Raw genomic sequence first — 18,760 nt, 5'->3', positions numbered from 1 at the left:
GTGATCCAATTTATGCTCCACATCTACACTTCCCCCCAAAAAAGCCTTTTCTCTCTTTTTCAATTCTCACAAGTCTCACATTTCATCACCATCAGTGCTCTCCCACTCACACTCTCTCTCCCTCCTATCCCCTTCTTTCTTTCCTATATCCCACAAAGCATAAGAACAACTGAAAAAGTCAGAAGAATCCTTCGAGCATGGAGGCGGAAAAAAGTGGAGTGAGCAAAGACAAATTTTTGTTCAGCAGGCAGGGTATGTGAAAAAGGAGAAAGCTGGGAACACACAATAATATTATCTCCTTTACCTACCCATAAGAACCAAAGTTTCAATTCATAAAGCTGACTATAAACCCAAGTAGACCAGAATTGAAAATAGTTTTAATATGTAAAACTATTAAAATATAATATTTTGATATGCAAATATAAATACAAAAATAAATGTTTTGAAATTCTGAATGAAAAATATCAACAAGTAGAATCAAAGAGAAATAGTAAAATGCATGCAAAACATATTTCATATTTTAAGCCAAAAAAAGGGGGGGAACATGGTAGACTACAAAGGAAGTAGAATTTCAATTAAACATAAAAGGACTTGCATGAAATTTCTAGAACCTAGAGGATCATGGTATAAAATCTATGAGTACAGTTATGAATAATAGGCATGTAAATACAATTGTAGCAGCCTATTACTGACCACTATTAGTTCAGAATAATGAAAAAATAATTTAAAAGGTAGTTATTTATCACCTTTCCTCCTAAAAACCATTAAGTAAATTTGCTAAAATAGAAGAGACATGACAAAATCTTTTGTTTAAACAATATATGATTTTATGAACTACCCTAATTTCAACATAAATGGTACACAGGACAATTGAAAAGAGCAATACATTGATAGCTTAATAGCTGCTTTTTAGAATTCACTAGTCTCAGTGGTAGCATCTCCAAACTTATTCTTCTAGAAAATCCCAGAATTTATCCCAAAGAAAAATGCAAGAATCCTGTAGCACAAATGAGCACTGGGATAGTCCCAGCTTATGCTTCACTTCCCCTAGGAAAACTGCTCTCCCCACCCCATGTAAGGAAATAATTCTTCGTGACTACTATGACCTGGGCATTTGACATGCATTACCCATTTGATGCTCACAGAAACTCTAAGGTGGGTTTTGTTATTCCCACTTGACAGGTGAGAGAACTCAGGCTAAGAGAGGTTAAAAACATGGCCAGGATGAAATAGGTAATAGATGGTAAATCCAGGTTCTAACTCTCAGTCTAACTGAAAAGCCTTGTTTTTTCTACTATACCAAACAGCCTCTCATTAAAGAGGTATTGCAGGCAGGCCATGTTTCCAAAGAATACCCTAGACACTGCACACAGAGTTAATTTCAGGCAACACTCCATTTGGAGAGACATATATACCCTGGGTCCAGCCCTAGGGGAAAGGGGAAGGGGAAAGGCCCTAGTAATAATATCAATGATGGGCTGGGCACGGTGGCTCCTGCCTGTAATCCCAGCACTTTGGGAGGCTGAGGCAGGTGGATCATGAGGTCAGGAGTTACAGACCAGCCTGACCAACATAGTGAAACCCCATCTCTACTAAAAAAAAAAAATACAAAAATTAGCTGGGCGTGGTGGCGCGCACCTGTAATCCCAGCTAGTCAGGAGGCTGAGGCAGAAGAATCACTTGATACCGAGAGGTGGAGGTTGCAGTGAGCTGAGATCACGCCACTGCACTCCAGCCTGGGTGACAGAGCGAGACTCCATCTCAAAAAAAAAAAAAAAAAAAAAAAATCGATGACGATGATGATGATAACAATGATGATACTCTCCTAAGAAGAGAAGTCAGCAACTGCAAGGCCAGAAACAGGAGAAGACAAAGTAAGGAAGGGAAGAAAGCTAAATAGGGCACTCACAATAGAAGATGAATAAAAATTGATGAAAGTAAAGAGAATGAGGATGAAGAGATAGAAGAAGTCCAATAAAAGAGAAAAGAAAATAGAAAAAAGGTAAAAAAATAAAAAAGTTTTAAAAATAAAAAAATAAAAAAAACCAGAAGGGGAAGAGACAAGAAAATTGAGAGAGATAGAATAAAAGAAAAGGAAATGGGACAACATTGAAAAAAGAATGGAGATAAGCATTTCTTCATACCTTTGAATAATGTGGCGTTATTAACATCTTAAAGTATTTTAAAACCCCTGAAGGAGGTTAGAGAGTAATTTGAAAAAGTGGAACCAGAATGTTTTAAAGTAAAGGGTTATAAAACCAGAGGACTAAAAAGGACTGTCAAATGCCCAGAAATCTGGTATAGTAGATTATTACATGAATTTGCTACACTTTGTTTATATACACATTGTCAAAGCTATGCCTCAAATCTTAAATCTCAAACAGTAAGCTAGACTCCAGGGCAGACGCACCATAAGATTCCATTTATCTGAAATCCAAGAACATGAAAGACTAAGCTATGGTGATAGAAGTCAGAACAATGGGAAAGGGCTAAACAAAATGGGGGAATAAGGGAACCTCCTGAGGCAACAGAGACATTCTAGATGGTGTCTGGGGTGGTGGTTACACAGATGCATACATTTGTCACAACTAATGGAATTGTATACTTAAAATAGGCTCATTTTGGCCAGACATGGTGGGTCATGCCTGTAATCCCAGTGCTTTGGGAGGCTGAGGTGGGCGGATCACGAGGTCAGCAGTTCAAGACCAGCCTGGCCAACATGGTGAAACCCCGTCTCTACTAAAAATATAAAAATTAGCCAGGAGTGCTGGCGGGCACCTGTAATCCCAGCTACTTGGGAGGTTGAGGCAGGAGAATTGCAGGAACCCAGTAGGGAGAGGTTGCAGTGAGCAGAGACCATGCCATTGCACTCCAGCCTAGGCAACAGAGTGAGACTCTGTCTCAAAAAAAAAAAAAAAAGAAAGACTCATTTATTACATATAAATTATACCTCAATAAAATTGATTTTAAGAATTAAAATGAAGTTTACCTCAATAAATGAGGACTCAAACAGCAAAATCCTAAAGAATACAGTTATTCTGTATCCTGAACATGATGGTGGTTACATGAATCTATATATGGGATATGATGCCATAGAACTATTAAACTAAGGGGGGAAAAGTTAGTGCATGTAAAAACTGGTGAAATCCAAACAAGGTTTGCAGTTTAGTTAATAGTATTATACTGTAAACCAAAAATAAAATTCTAAGCCCCCCAGTCATCTGAACAGATCCCTCCTCTAGGCCAAGGACATTCCAAAGTTAGCCTGAAAAACTAGTTTCAGGCCATGTTGGGAAGGGGGAGCCAGATATTCCTTATTATACCCACATCCCTTTTGGAATTCAGGAAAAATTGACCAGCATTATCATCAACGCAGACCTTAAGTCTGATAAGAAACATTTACAGTCTATTCCATCTGAAGCCTGCTTCCTGGAGGCTTCATCTGCATGATAAAACCTTGGTCTCCACAAGCCCTTATCATAACTCAGACATTCCTTTATATTGATAATAACTCCTTCAACCAATTGCAAATCAGAAAATCTTTCGATCTGCCTGTGACTTGGAAGCCTCTCCCCAGCTTTGTGTTGGCCCACCTTTCCAGATCAAACTAATGTATATCTTACATATATTGATTGATGTATTATGTCTCACTAAAATGTATGAAAGCAAGCTGTACCCCGACCACCTTGGGCACATGTCATCAGGACCTCCTCAGGCTGTGTCACAGGCACATCCTTAACCTTGGCAAAATAAACTTTCTAAATTGATTGAGACCCATCTCAGATACTTTGGGGTTCACAATGCCAATGCTGATTTCCTGCATTTTTGTTCTTGTTTTACCATGTTGCAGAAGGTAAAATCCTGGTTTTGATAAGGCATTATGGTTATATAAGATGTTATCATCGGGGAAAGCTGTGAAAAGGGTATTCAGGAACTCTCTGTACTATTTTTGTGATTTTTTGTGAGTCCAAAATTACTCCAAAAAAATTGTATTAAGAATACAGCTAGATTATATGGTCTATGGCATTTGTGCTATCACCCACTATCAGTGTTACAAAAAGTGAGTTTACCATAGGGCAGAGTCCTGCAAATGCAAAATCAAGGAAGGTAAAGAATTTGTTTTTTTAAATATTTCAAATAAGCTTGTAGCTGGTTTGAATTCAGAGGGGGAAAATACATAAATAACCATGACTTCTATAGATTAAAAATTCAGAACAAAATATAAATCAGCCTAAAATTTAAGTCAACAAGTCAAATAGTAACTATCAGTTTCTTCCTAATTTGTGAACTAAAATCTTACAAATGACAAGGATTGTATGTTCAAAATAACTATAATTAGTGTGCACAGAGGATGAGGCAGCAAGAGGGTAGTCATCTGTAAGACAAGGAGAGAGGTCTCAGGAGAAACCAACCCTGCCAGCACCTTGACCTTGGACTTCCAGCCTCCAGAACTGTGAGAAAACAAATTTCTGTTTAAGCCATCCAGTCTGTAGTATTTTGTTATGGTGAAACCGCCTTTACAAAAATCATAATTGAGAAAATTATTACAGTGAAAGAGCTCTGACCTAACCAACTCCATCTTGCTTCTAACCTCCAAGCTGTCCTTGTTCAATCTGAGGTATAGGTCGAACTAACTTCAGGAGAAACTTACTGTATAGTTTAGCTTTGAAACAAAGACATACTAGCCCTTTCCCAAAACAACTCCTTTCCTGCCTAGGGACTAGACTGCCTTTGCAGAACTAACAAATTAGCCACAAGATTATAAATTATGGTTTACAAGTCACATAGCTGGAGGCGGCAAGATTCTAAACCTCCCCAAATTGCTCCTGGGGATAAATAAGATCATTATTATAAAACCTAACATCACCAGGTGCGGTGGCTCACACCTGTAATCCCAGCACTTTGGGAGGCCGAGGCAGGCGGACCACAAGGTCAGGAGATCAAGACCATCCTGGCCAACAGAGCGAAACCCCGTCTATACTGAAAATACACAAAATTAGCCGGGTGTGGTGGCACATGCCTGTAGTCCCAGCTACTTGGGAGGTTGAGGCAGGAGAATCGCTTGAACCTGGGAGTTGGAGATTGCAGTGAGCTGAGATCGCACCACTGCCCTCCAGCATGGGCGATAGAGTGAGACTCTGTCAAAAAAAAAACCTAACATCAGTGCTTGAGATACTTTGCAGACCCTGTTTTCCATGGATCAGTTGGCACCACCCAGATTGATAAACTGGCTCATCTGGTCTTGTGGCCCCCACCCAGGAACAACTCAGTGCAAGAGAACAGCTTCAACTCCCTATGATTTCCAACCTGACCAATCAGCACTCCCCACTTTCCAACCCGCCCCCTCCCCGCTCCACCCTGACCAAATTATACTTAAAAATCTCGATTCCTGAGTTTTGTGGGAGACTGATTTGAGTAATATTAAAACTCTGGTCTCCCGAACAGCCAGCTCTGTGTGAATAACTCTTTCTCTATTGCAATTCCCCTATCTTGATAAATCGGCTCTGTCTAGGCAGCAGGCATGGTGAACCAGTTGGGCAGTTACAATGGCAACCCAAACAAAGTAATATTTTAAGCTGTAATTTATACACCATAAAATTTAGTACTTTTAAGCATACAGTTCAACGGTTTTTTGCAAATTTACAGAGCTGTGTAATCATCACCACAATCCAGTTTAGAACATTTCTATCACCCCCCCAACAAAATTCCCCTCTCCCACCATCAGCCCCAGTCAACTGCTGATCTGCTTTCTCCTATGTATTTGCCTTTTCTAGGATTTTATATATATGGAATCATATAATAGGAAGTCTTCTGTGTCTGGTTTCTTTTACTTAGTGTAATGTTTTTGGGGTTTGCCCATGTTGTAACATATATCATTAGGTTTCTTTGTCGCTGAATAGTTTTCATTATGTGGATATACCATATTTTGTTTATCCATTATTACTTAAGGGACATTTGGGTTGTTCCCTGTTTTGGGGCTACTATGAATAATGATGCTATAAACGTTCACACACAAGATTTTGTGTGAACATGTTTTAATTTCTTTTAGATGGATACGTAGGAGTAGAATTACTGGGTCATGCAGCAAGTATATGTTTAAGAAACTGTCAAACTGTCTTTCAAAATGGCAGCACCATTTTACATTCCTAGCAGGAATGTATGAAGGTTCTAGTTTCTCCACATGCTCACCAACACTTAGTGAGTGGTAAGAGTCTTAAAATTATAGCCATTCTAATGGGGATGTAGTGGTATCTACAAAAGTTTAAGTTCAAAAAGACAATTTTAACTTTGGACTAATCAGAATAAGCCACAGGCCTAGTTACTGATAAAAAGTTTTGGCCTGAGGGAAGGGCCTTAAAATGTTGTCAAATAGCTACATTCTAGGTTTTAGAAAAGAGGGGAGGAAGAACTGTCTTCTTTAGTAAAAGGCTCATTTGTGATTCTCATTCTTTTTATTCCAAAAACATTTATTCCAGACTTGGGTATTATTTTTATTAAGTGCCTTTTGAATTTCAAAAGAAGATTAAAGAAACCCACATAATACAATGAATTTGGAAACTTTATCACTTTAATATAAATTTAAAGACTAAGTGTTTTATTCTTAGTGACAAATGCAGAATGCATAGTTGAGAATTTGGGGCATGACATGGTTGATTTCAGGCAAGATTTTTTATTTCTTCTCTAAAACTGAATAGCTGAAGATCTGTGTAATTGTGATGTAAAACATGGGATTAAAATGGCAATGTATTACAATTACATTGTCTTATAATTATACATGTTGGTGTCTTTTATGACATGGTAATAGCAGGAGTCAGATAATCTAAAAATTATATAAACCTATGGAAAGATTTCCATTTGAAATTTCAGGTATGGTTTAAAGGTTTAAATGCATTTTCCAGTTTTTTTAAAAGCTTAATTATATTTTATTTTTATATATATTGATTATATTTTATAACATTCCTAACTGGCTCTAGGCAAAACTTCAAGAATCTGTATTTACGTATTATTCTTTGTTAACCAAGTGAAATTGTAATGTACCTGATCATTCTTTAATCTCCCTGCAGGAAAATTAAAAATTCTAGCTAGTACTGGGTAAGAAAGAGAAAAGTAGCCCCTGACATTCAGGAGCTGGCCTATACCATCAGCTGGTCTTGGTGCTGCTACAAGCTGGCCTGGCACCCACAGCTAGGCCTTAGTGTTCTCCTGCTGAACAAGAACCATTTCAGAGACCACCAACATCAGACAAGGCCACTCTGTGACCGTGATGGATCAAGACAAAACCAAGACCACTCCACAGTCACATCTAAACACAGACAGAAAATGAAACTTGTCCAGCCACAAAATGTCAAACACCCCCCTCTCCTGGCTCACAGAAGTGACAGCTGCTTCTCTCCCAATTATAGGTATAGACTCACTCTAGTCTGTTCTCTCTATAATGAGATTTATTAAGATACCCAGTCGTAGAAGTACCCCTACTTCCTGATAGTACCCAATCCAGAGCAAAGCCCTGCTTCCTTAATCACTCCCCACAATTACTTAACACAAGCCCAAATCCTATAATAAGCCTTTTCTAACACCTGCTTCATTAGACATCCCACAGTTGCTTAGGGTGTGTTTTTCCCTTGCTGCAAATGAATAACAAACTAGCTTGCTTAATCCAAAAAAAAAAAAAAAAAATCAAGATGACCCAAGGGACCAAATTATATTTTAAAACTCTATTTTTATATTGTTCAAATCATAGAGTCACACAGTGCTACATAAATAATCAGCTCATTACAAACTTGATGTCAATTAATGTAAGTGATTAAAATTCCAATTGTGCGGTCAGTAGTTTTGATTATAATCATTATGTTTACAATAGATGGAAAAAAAGAAATAATATTTTTAAATGTATGCATATCCCATAAGATCAACTTTTATCTTGCCACTTACTATAATTGAGTCATTTGTGAAATAGCAAACAAATTAGGCTAACTAGGAGCTGTTGACAAATGAAAAATGACAGCAAAATTGTAGAGTCTATGTAAATGGGGCTTAACATCCAGACGAAAGTCATATAAAAACATTCAGTCATTTGTATATTTCTAAATATTCCAACGTTTTATAAAAGCAGCTAACTATAGATCTTATACAGCCACCACAGTGTAGCATAAACTGCTAAATGCCAAATTTCAATTAATAATGAAGTAGTGGGTGCCTGATGTAATTAGAGAGTCCTAGACCATGAGATCCAGGGTCTGGGCTCAGTTCTAGGATAAACAAGCTGAATTTGACTTTAGTCAAGTCTTAGACATAAATTGCCAGAGGTAAAAGGGCCTTACAGATCAGCTAGCCAAGTCTTGCATTATAGTTAAGGAAACAGGCTCGGAGAGGTAAAGTGACTAAGGCACAATCACACGTATAGTTAATGGCGGGACCAGAACCAGAATCAGTGCCACCAACACCCAGTCTCAGACTCTGGTTCCTGCTCCATTTCTCCTTGAGAATGATTCTTCATTTATATGGTGAGGACAACCATCTACATTTGCTTCTTACTCATGGAGGTACTGGGATGATGACTGGAAATAACTGGTGTGAGTGACGCATTTTGTGACTTGGACGGTGTTCGTGTTCTGTGTTCAGACAGTTATGATTATGGAGTAGTCTTGTTTTTGTCTTGGTCCCATCATAGTCTGCTTTTATTTAAATGAATTCAATGAAATAACTAAGTCTTTGAAGGGTGGATGCAGTATTAAGCAAAATTCTCTTGCCTGCTTTTAGAAATTCTCCCAATGCTAGGGGTTTTAAGCAAGTAGTACACACACTGTGTTTCTCAATGGAAACAGTATTGGCATTTGAGGTCGAACAATTCTTCCCCAATGTAGGGTTGCCTTCCCCACATTGCAGGATATAAAATATACACTTGGCCCCTGGATACTCAATGGTAGCAGCACCTCCTGGTCAGGGCTGGCCCTAGGGTGAGGCGATTTAAAACATCAAAATTAATGCAAGCCAGGAAAATTAATGTAATCCCAGCACTTTCGGAGGCTGAGGGGGGTGGATTACCTGAGGTCAGGAGTTCAAGACCAGCCTGGCCAACATAGCGAAACTCCGTCTCTACTAAAAATACAAAAATTAGCTGGGTGTGGTGGTGGGTGCCTGAAGTCCCAGCTACTAGGGAGGCTGAGACAGGAGAATCACTTGAACCTGGGAGGCGGAGGTTGCAGTGAACCAAGATCGTGCCACTGCACTCCAGCCTGGGCAACAGAGCAAGATTCCACCTCAAAAAATAAAATAAAATAAAATAAAACAAAAATAATGCAAAATATCCAGGAGGAACAAAATATCAAAATGCCAAATTTTTAATAAAGATTGGATCAGTGTTACTGATTTTTCCTTTGGCCTCAGGCTCCAATATAACTTCCATGGCACAGTTACTGATCTTGTCTTTAATTAAAATGTTGGCATTTTGTTCATCATGAATTTCTGGCATTAATTTGATTTTTTTTAAACATTATACTAGCTTAATAATAACTAGATAATAATAAAATATTACCTAGCTTAATTGCTGAGTGTGGGGGTACCCCTTAAATGTTGCACCGAAGGCAAGTGCCTCACTTGCCTTACCCTAGTTCGGCCCTGCTCCTGATCATTGTGGCAACCCAAAACACCTCCACATATTTCCAAATACCTTGCTAGGTTGAGAATCTCTGAAATATGGCTTGATTTTTCTCATATAACTACAAGTCCGAAGAGAGGCAGCCTCTGCCTCAAACAGTGGCTCCATGATGCTAGCAAGGACCTAGGTTTCCTTTATCTCTGTCATGCTCACAAGATGGCTGCTGTGCCCTAGGAATTATGTCCTAGTGTAACCACACCAGACTAATCTAGTTCAACTTTTATATAACAAAATCGTGAGTTGTTTTTCAGTTGCCGTGAACCCCAGGGTCGAAGGTCATACAACCCAAGCATGACCAGTTGAACCAAGTGTGCACAGGTGAAATCTAAGTGCTTGAACCAAGGAACAGGGACTGAATTAAGAAATGGAGCCCATATGGCAGGATCCAGGAACCAAAGAGATCACGCTCTGGTGTCACCCCATAGCAGGATCCAGTTAGATTATGCCTCCCAGCATCACCTCATTGCAAGATGCAATCAGATCACACCTCATTACACTATGCTTACAAAACCTGACCCAGCCCCCAGCTCCCGGAGACAGGTTTGAGCGTTTCCTCCTGTCTCCTTGCCAATCAACTCAATAAACCTTTCTTGCTGAAAAAACCTTGTGTTTTGGCGTTCGGCTTTCCCTTGCATGCAGGTAAATGGACCCAGTTTGGTTCGGTAACACTAGTTCCAGACAGGAAAAACAAAAGGAGGGCAAAAGGCAAGGAAATCATACCCGCTGAGCCTGTTTTCATTAGAAAAATAGTAACTTTCCCAGGAGCCCCACCCAATAAACCTTAATGCATATATCATTGGCCAAAAGTGAGTCATGCGGCCAGCCCTAACTGCAAGGAGCCTGGGGAGGTAACACGTTTAAGTGGGCACAATTCCAGCCTGCATAAAACTGTTCTGCCCATAAGAAGGAAGGGTAGAATGCACAAAGGATAAACAGCTAGAAGTGTCTGCCACAGGGGCCATGCGGGATAACAAATACTGGCTCCTTTTGGTGATTGCAAATGGCCTTTTCTCTGCTTGTAATGTGATAGTCTACTTGAGCAAGGCATTTTGGTCGTTGCTTTCAGAATTACAGATTAAAACCTGGAATGTTGTCTTAGGTTGGGTTCCATAGAGGAAGAGCTTGAAAACAGGGATTTTAGTGCATGTGATTTATTAAGGGCAGACTCTTGGGAGAAACCTGTAAGAGTGCAAGGGAAGCAGCAAAGGAAATGAGCCGCGCAAGCAAGGATGCATTCTCAGGTCAAGTGTAGCCTTGGCCTGATGCACGAGGGGCTATGGAGCCGGAATCATAGCAAAGAATTATCCCTCCTTCAGGCAAGGAAGCTGGGTTTTTTTTACCCTTGATAAATCAGTTATTAGCTGCCCCCTCTTGGTGGAAAGGGGCCAGTGTAACCTCCCAGGTGTCTCTGAGAGATGCAACGCCCATCAGCCAAGGGCAAGGCTCCAGAGAGGGTTACAGGTGTGAGCTGTTTGTCAAAGCATTTGTCACAGCTGGGGGTGGGGGAGCACCACCCCAGCATGGATCTGGGTGGGCACAAAGAGCATCTACTATAAATATTAATTTTAATACACTTTCCAAAGAACCGCCTTTATTTTTACTTTGTATTATTTGAGAGCGTAATGCTAGATATATTGCTAGGATTAAAAGCTACTGGAAAAACTGGCAACAAGTTGAAAATCTCTTTTTTTTTTTTTTTTTTGGCCTTTCTTCATTTTAATGTTGTACAAATATAAGGACCATATAATCTAGATTAACTTTAGGTAACAATAACTTAAAAGATGGGAAAATGTATCATATTACAGAGATTTAAAAATTGACTATACCATAAATGATGAAGAAAACTTAACAATAGAACAGGACAATGTTCAAATAGTGAATACAATTAACAAATGGAGCCAAAAGATCAACATTTATCTCTCATCATCTTTCATGCAATGTCTCAGCTTTCTTCTCCCAAACATAAAGGCAGATTAATTCTAAGTAGCCCTATAAAGAATATTTGTTTATCACGCCTGTAATCCCAGCACTTTGGGAGGCCGAAGTGGGTGGATCACCTGAGGTCAGGAGTTCAAGACCAGCCTGACCAATATGGTGAAACTCCGTCTCTACTAAAAATACAAAAATTACCCGGGTGTGGTGGCACATACCTGCAGTCCCACTTACTCGGGAGGCTGAGACAGGAGAATTGCTTGAACCCAGGAGGTGGAGGTTGCAGTGAGCCGAAATCGCGCCACTGCACTCCAGCCTGGGCGACGGAGCAAGACTCAGTCTAAAAAAAAAAAAAAAAAAAAAATTCTGTTTCCTTCTGAACTTATTATTTGAATGGAAACCATATTAATAACTCATGGTTTCCTACTGAAGTTTAAGATTCCCCTAGATAATACTCAGATTTAAACAATGCTAGAATAAGACACTGGGTGATTATTTTAAAGTATGAACTACAGGCAAAATCTAAAAGGACATACATAATAAAAAATTTCTGATTTAAAAGACATAGTAAATATAAATGAATTAACTCACACAACCTACTTACACACAAACAAAACCAGAATAAACAACAACTTGTAGGAACCACCTCTAGTTGATTTCACCACTTAACAGGAGCAAGATCTTAGGTGGGTCATTTTGTTTAAGGATGACTTGAAATTTGACAATACTGCCTTAGCTCCCACATATGAAAACTCTTCAAGATTTTTTTCTTATCAACTAGAAGTTGGGGAAAATACAGTAAGAAATAAAATGAAATGGCTTCTCACACATATGAAGGCCCGGATCATGCCTAAATTTCTAGTGATTTAACTTAAGAAGCTCCTTGCCCTGAGAGATTTCTTTATCCCACAACACTTTACTCAGAGAAGAGAATCCCAGGACACTACCCAAGCCACAGGATAAAAACACGACCTGTCTTCTATCTGGCACCAATAGACTAATATCTATCTATACACAGGACTGACTTTAAAGTTGGTTAACAAGTATTTTAATTCACTAAAATAAAACTTAGAAATTACGTGCTTAGTCTACACAAGTTTAACTTACTGTAGTCACTTAGTGAATTGTGAATTGGCTCCCATTAGTGGTCAGGAGAATGCTTTGTATTTGGTGTTGAAACCAAATGAATCAAGCTATTATCGCCTTGTGAGTACAAACAATATTTATTTGTTTGTAAAGTGCCAGTTTTATATTTAAGTAAACATTAAAATCTGTGTTGAAGCAGGGAAGCTGCATCTTTCAACTGCCTGTGCTGGTTAAATGATTGTTTAATCCTGCTGTGCCAAGCTCACTAGAAGGTCACCCCTCACTTTAAAGCCAAGACTGCCATTGTCACTGCTATGGTAAGTCACAGCCAGCCAGGCCTGCTGGCAAAAGGTGATACTACCAGCATTATAAATAAACAGGACTGTTTGTGAGGTAGCTACACAGTTTTAAAGATGCTGTTAATGAACGTGATGGACAATTCATGGTGTGGCTAGTTGATAACACTTCAGCTGATTTTTGTATGAGATGGGAAAAAAATCAGCAAAATAAGGGCACATCTTCAGTTCATTTAGAAGTCAGCATCCAAGGTAAAAGAATTCTCTGTTGGACTCAACACCACTCCTGTCCTCTGATACTCCCTTACTCTCTTCTCAAAGAAGTTCGTCTTTCAGTGAAATATTCTCCATAAAGTCAAATGGGTTCTCTACTCTGAAAACCTTGCTAAAACCCAGTTCCAGCATGCCTGTCTGTCACAAACTCAATGTATTGCTTCCTTAGAGTGCAATTCATCCCAATGAGCTTCACAGGCAAGGCCTCAGTGAGGAATTCCTGTTCTATCCGAACAGCATTGATAATTCTTTCTCTTATTCTCTCCTCCAATGGTTTGTGTACCAGGTGATTGAACATCAGGCAAGCAAAATCACAGTGTAAACCCTCATCTCCACTAATAAGTTCATTGGAAAAGGTGAGGCCAGGCATCAGTCCTCGTTTCTTGAGCCAGAATATCGATGCAAAATAACCAGAAAAGATGCCTTCCGCTGCAGCAAAGACTACAACACGTTCCCCATAGGTAGCTGATTTGTCCCCAATCCAGTGCAAGGCCCAATCTGCCTTCTTTTTGACACAAGGCATCGTTTCAATGGCATTGAAGCGAAATTCCCTTTCTTTGGGATCTTTTATGTAAGTGTCAGTAAGGAAACTATACATTCCAGAATGTATGTTTTCCATGGCAATTTGGAAGCCACAGAAACAGCGGGCTTCTGTCACCTGAACTTCTTGGCTAAATCGCTCCACCAAGTTTGCATTTACTATGCCATCACTTGCGCAAAGAAAACCAGAACATGGGATATAAAATCTCTCTCCTCGGGCTTCAGGGATTCCCAGTGCCAAATGTCCTTGGACAGGTCCACCTCCTCGGAGGTCCAGAAGGAAGCTTCCGCCTTCTTACACATCTGCCAGATATCATGGTACTCGTTGGGGAAGATGACAAAACGGCAGGCGTTTTCTCTCAGCAGCGGCTCATCCTCCACGCCGGGGGCGGCTGCGTTAGTTTTCCGCTCCGCGGGCTCCCGGAAGATCCTCCTCGCGGCCTTGCTGGCCAGGACGCGGGTCCCGCTCAGGGCCGGCGGCGTGTTCTCCTTGTAGCCCAGGCTGAGCCCCTTCAGCCGCGAGAGCTGCAGCTGCTGCGGGTCCGCGATGTGCGCGAGCGGGACGCGGACGGAGAGCCCGGTGGCGGTGCAGCGAAGGAGAGTGAGGGGCCTGGACCGGGCGGCTGGGACGGGGTGCACCGAAAATGTCTCATTTTTAAGAAAAATGATTAACAGGCGTTGACTTGTTTTTGTTGAACCGCTATTGTAGAAAGCGCTTTATAATTTGCTTGGGGTATTAACCAGGATCTAGTCTGTAGTTCACAGTCTCATCAGAGCACGTAAATATTTCAGTCTCAGTGTCTCATTTAAAGCTCAATGAATATTTAATAGAAGTTGACCAACAAAATAACTGAAAGAATTATGTTGCATTTAGTTAGACCTGAAATGAGCAAGCTCTTCATTTTCTCAAGTAGTCTGAAGCTAAAATTATTCCGGATTCACGAAATATTCTACATAACTTTATAAGTAATTAAAGGCCTGCAAAATAGGCTTGAAAGGCATATATTAAATATTGAGAAAAACATGAAATGACTTTTTGACTTGAAATGCAAGAGAATAGTTTAATATTAATATATTGTGGCCTATGTTACTTATTCAGTAGTGGATTAGTTTTAAAATATTGTCAATACCCTCTTTTTTACATGAGGTAAAAATAGAATCTTTTCTTTGGCCCATGCAAAGTAAACATCCTATAAGATTGAGAGTAACAGAAAACTATGCATAATCCACCCAAGTCAGTCAGTCCAGAATTATTTTTGGGCTCTGGGTCCAGCACTGAGCCAGGTACTGAAAATAATCCAAGAAAAGAAAAGAATATTGGCCCATGTTGAAAGGAGAGAGATGGTTTCCCAGGAAGGAAGCCTCCCTGTGGTCTGTTAGATCACTGTTGGCTTCAAAAAAAAAAGTGCACTCGAATTGATCTACCCTATCACAGACGACATGGCGATGTGTCAATTCTACCAAATTTGAGGACATTTTAATTAGAATCAAAGTACTGCCAATCAATCCACGTTGAAAGCTGCCAAAAACCACCTGGTAAACTTAGCATGCTATGGTTTCAATTCTTTATCTAGTCCTGAACTATCTTGCACTTACAGGATCTAAAATAATCTAATAACTAGTTCTTTCTGGAGAACAGAACATTGGGCTGGGATACAGGGCTGTCTGATAAACACAGCATATCCATATAGCTGGTTGCCTTTTCTTTCCTTTGATCTTAGCCTTTTAAAAAAATATTCGAATACATTCCCTTTTCTAACTGCCAATATGTCCATATGTATGTGTGTGTGTATGTGTATAGACATATACATTAAAAAATTCCAGCTCTTGTCTGATAATGGCATCGCTTCCTTTCACTATTCTTCTTGCCATATCACATTTTAGCCCTTAGGGATGGAGAATCATTACTATGGTTTATTACTAGTTAGTATGGAGAAAAGAAGAGAAGGCATTTTTCTATTCCTATGTAAAGCCACATTCAGACTCAAATACAATTATTTAGTCAATGGCAACTCAAAACCAAAAGTGACAATCTGACCAGACTCTGAACAGGACAGATTATCCTGTTCAGTGAAGATGAGAGAAAGGTTAATAAGCATTAGCCAAGAAAGATAAACATGTGGCATCCTGCAACCAATGTGCCTGACAAAAAAGAACAGAGCAAGAATAATTTTTCTTTGTTTAGGATACTTTGAATGTATCTTTTCAGAAGAACTAACCTTAGTCAAAAGAAGCAAAATTTCACTTAGAAGGAATACGTTTAAGAGACCTATTGTATAACACAATGACTATAGTTAATAACAATGTATTGTACACTTGAAAATTGTAAGACAATAGATGGTGTTTTCATCACAAAGAGAAGCACATGAGGTAATGCATATGTTAATTAGCTCAATTTAGCCATTCCATAGTGTATACATATTTCAAAACATCATGTTGTACACCATAAATATATACAATTATGTTTGTCAATTTAAACAAATAAAGACAAGGGGAGAAACACTAAAAATAAAACACTAAAAATAAAGGCAATAATAAGTAGAAAAGGCAAAAAGAAAAAGAATTAGCCTTAACATTTACACTGAAGACTCCTACTTTCTCAAAGCTATTTAGCATCTGTAAAATTCTAAGATTGCATTCCTCCCAATGTCATGTGACTTACCTGTTTATCAAAGGCTACCCATGATGGTACATCACTTCCATCTCCTTTAGGATATATGCTACATTTCGGCTTTATCTTTTGTCCCAGAAGTGGTTCTCCACCTATTCCAGGCTTTTCATCACTCACTAACATCATAACATTGTTGCAAAAGCCCCAATGTTGGGATTTGTGAAACTTCTCCTTTCCCACCTGTGAACATAAAAGACAACATAAAATAGCCAAAATTACTCTTTATGACTTTTCTAACCTGTTTGTAAAATGTCAACACATTTTCTTACCATGTATTTTTCCCTCACAAAATGCAAATAAAGTGGCAAATAATTATGATCAATCTTTATCCATAAAGTTGTGTCACACTCTTAATTCATTTTAACCAATTCAAAACATCGAAAGGCAGTAAACATAAACCTAATGCTCCATGCTATATAAAACATTAAAAAATGACTATTACTGCAAGTAAATATTTAGAACATTAGCTTCCTAATTGGTCTTTCCTACTTGTTTGCCAAGAATGCTAACAGAAAAAAAAGAAAAGAAAAAACTGCTCTGCTTCAGAATAAAAAGTGTATGTAACTGTTTTCCACAGAGGTCTAAACATTATTTTCACCAAAACAGAGAACAAAATCTTTTCCTCATTAAAGTAAATGTAACAGGAAATTCTTCAGAGCTGACATTCTCCTTTAATTGCAAAACCTTATCTCCCACCTTTTCTGGTGATCTGGAGAGAAAGGAGAAATCACAGATACAACTACCAAGGGTTGGCAAGGACATAGCCAACATCAACATTTGTGCACTGCTGGTGGGAAGGTAAAGCAGGACAATCACTCTGAGGAGCGATGTGGCAATACGAACAAAGAGAGAGGCATTAATGTCCTATGGCCTAGCCAGTCCACTCCCACACAAGTATTTTCTCTTAGGCACAAGGAACTGCATACCAGACTATTTGTTATAGCACTGTTTGCAAAAGTGAAAAATAGGAAACCACTAAAATGTCTACCCATAGCAGAAAAGATACATATATCTCTTTATAAAATGGAATATTAACACAAAGTCTCATATTACATATATCAATATAGACAAATCTAGGCCGGGCGCAGTGGCTCATGCCTGTAATCTCGGCTCTTTGGGAGGCTGAGGCAGGAGGATCATCTGAGGTCAGGGGTTCAAGACCAGCCTGGCCAACATGGTGAAACCCCGTCTCTACTAAAAATATAAAAAATTACCCGAGCATGGTGGTGGGCACCTATAATCCCAGCTACTTGGGAGGCTGAGGCAGGAGAATCATTTGAACCTGGGAGGCAGAGGTTGCTGTGAGCCAAAATCATGCCATTGCACTCCAGCCTGGGCAACAAGATCAAAACTCTGTCTCATAAAACAAACAAAAAAACAGACAAATCTCAAAAACTGTCAGGCAAAAAATACAGGTAGCTGAAGTACACATAAAATTTCACAACACATATACAAAGCTGGAAAATACCCTAAAAATATGGTAATATTTATAGATAATACATGCATAGAAATAAGCGGCAAATTCAAGATTATATAATGTTCATGATAATAAATGAACACTCATATGCCCCACAGCCCTGCATAAAAAATAAACACCTCAGAGATAACTGAAGCTTTATCTCAGAGCTCATAGCCCTGCCTCCCTTCTCCAGAGGTAACCATTATCCTGAATTTGCTTCTTTAATATTAGCACATTGCCCAGGACTGTATATAGCCAGGGCAATAGCCTCTTGCAAAACATGATGCCTTGGCAGAGAAGTCTGATAGGGTCAAAAAGACCTCATTTCCTTTTGTGGAAAAAGGCAGCCTGGAAGAATGAGGAAGGCCTGAGCAGCCCTCCCCAGGGGAGTCAGGGCCATAACAGCTGCCCTGGGCAGATAACAGCCCCGCTCTAGGGCTGGGAGAGGAAAGCTAGATGCAGTGGTTAGGATGGTGAGCTATAGCTGGCTCTGCCCCTTAGGGAACCAATTGTCACTACCTCCACCATTGCCTCCACTCTATCTCTCTGTCTCTCTTTCTCGCACATACATACACACACACTTGCTCACACATACAATCAGATTACCACAAGGCAGTCCCAGATCCCCATAAAACAAAGCAAAAGTTGCCTTTCAGAAAATGAATAGTGGAATAATATAGAATTTAATAATGATATACTGTCTCCTAAAGCAAGTAACTCCGAGTAATCATAAAGTCACCTCAAACCAACAAATGTTTCTTAAGTACTTACTATAGTCCTAGCTTTGTGCCAAATATACGAGTTAAAATAAGCATAAGACTCAGCCCCTGCCCCGAAGAAAAAAA

General features: G+C 39.3%; 1 protein-coding gene and 1 pseudogene across 1 annotated transcript in view; both read right to left on the bottom strand.

The window, feature by feature from the left end:
- EFHC2 (EF-hand domain containing 2) overlaps window positions 1-18,760 on the bottom strand; it is a 204,181-nt gene that overhangs the window by 156,311 nt on the left and 29,110 nt on the right. Inside the window, exon 2 of the mRNA XM_073013784.1 lies at window positions 16,448-16,636. Within this exon, the coding sequence (XP_072869885.1) occupies window positions 16,448-16,636 (189 nt within the window). The remainder of the gene's footprint in view (window positions 1-16,447; window positions 16,637-18,760) is intronic.
- Window positions 12,889-14,088, bottom strand: LOC103232870 (ribonucleoside-diphosphate reductase subunit M2 pseudogene; annotated as a pseudogene).

The sequence above is a fragment of the Chlorocebus sabaeus genome, chromosome X (genome assembly GCF_047675955.1).
Source record: "Chlorocebus sabaeus isolate Y175 chromosome X, mChlSab1.0.hap1, whole genome shotgun sequence".
Classification (NCBI taxonomy): domain Eukaryota; kingdom Metazoa; phylum Chordata; class Mammalia; order Primates; family Cercopithecidae; genus Chlorocebus; species Chlorocebus sabaeus.
This window is presented reverse-complemented; position numbering and strand designations above follow the sequence as displayed.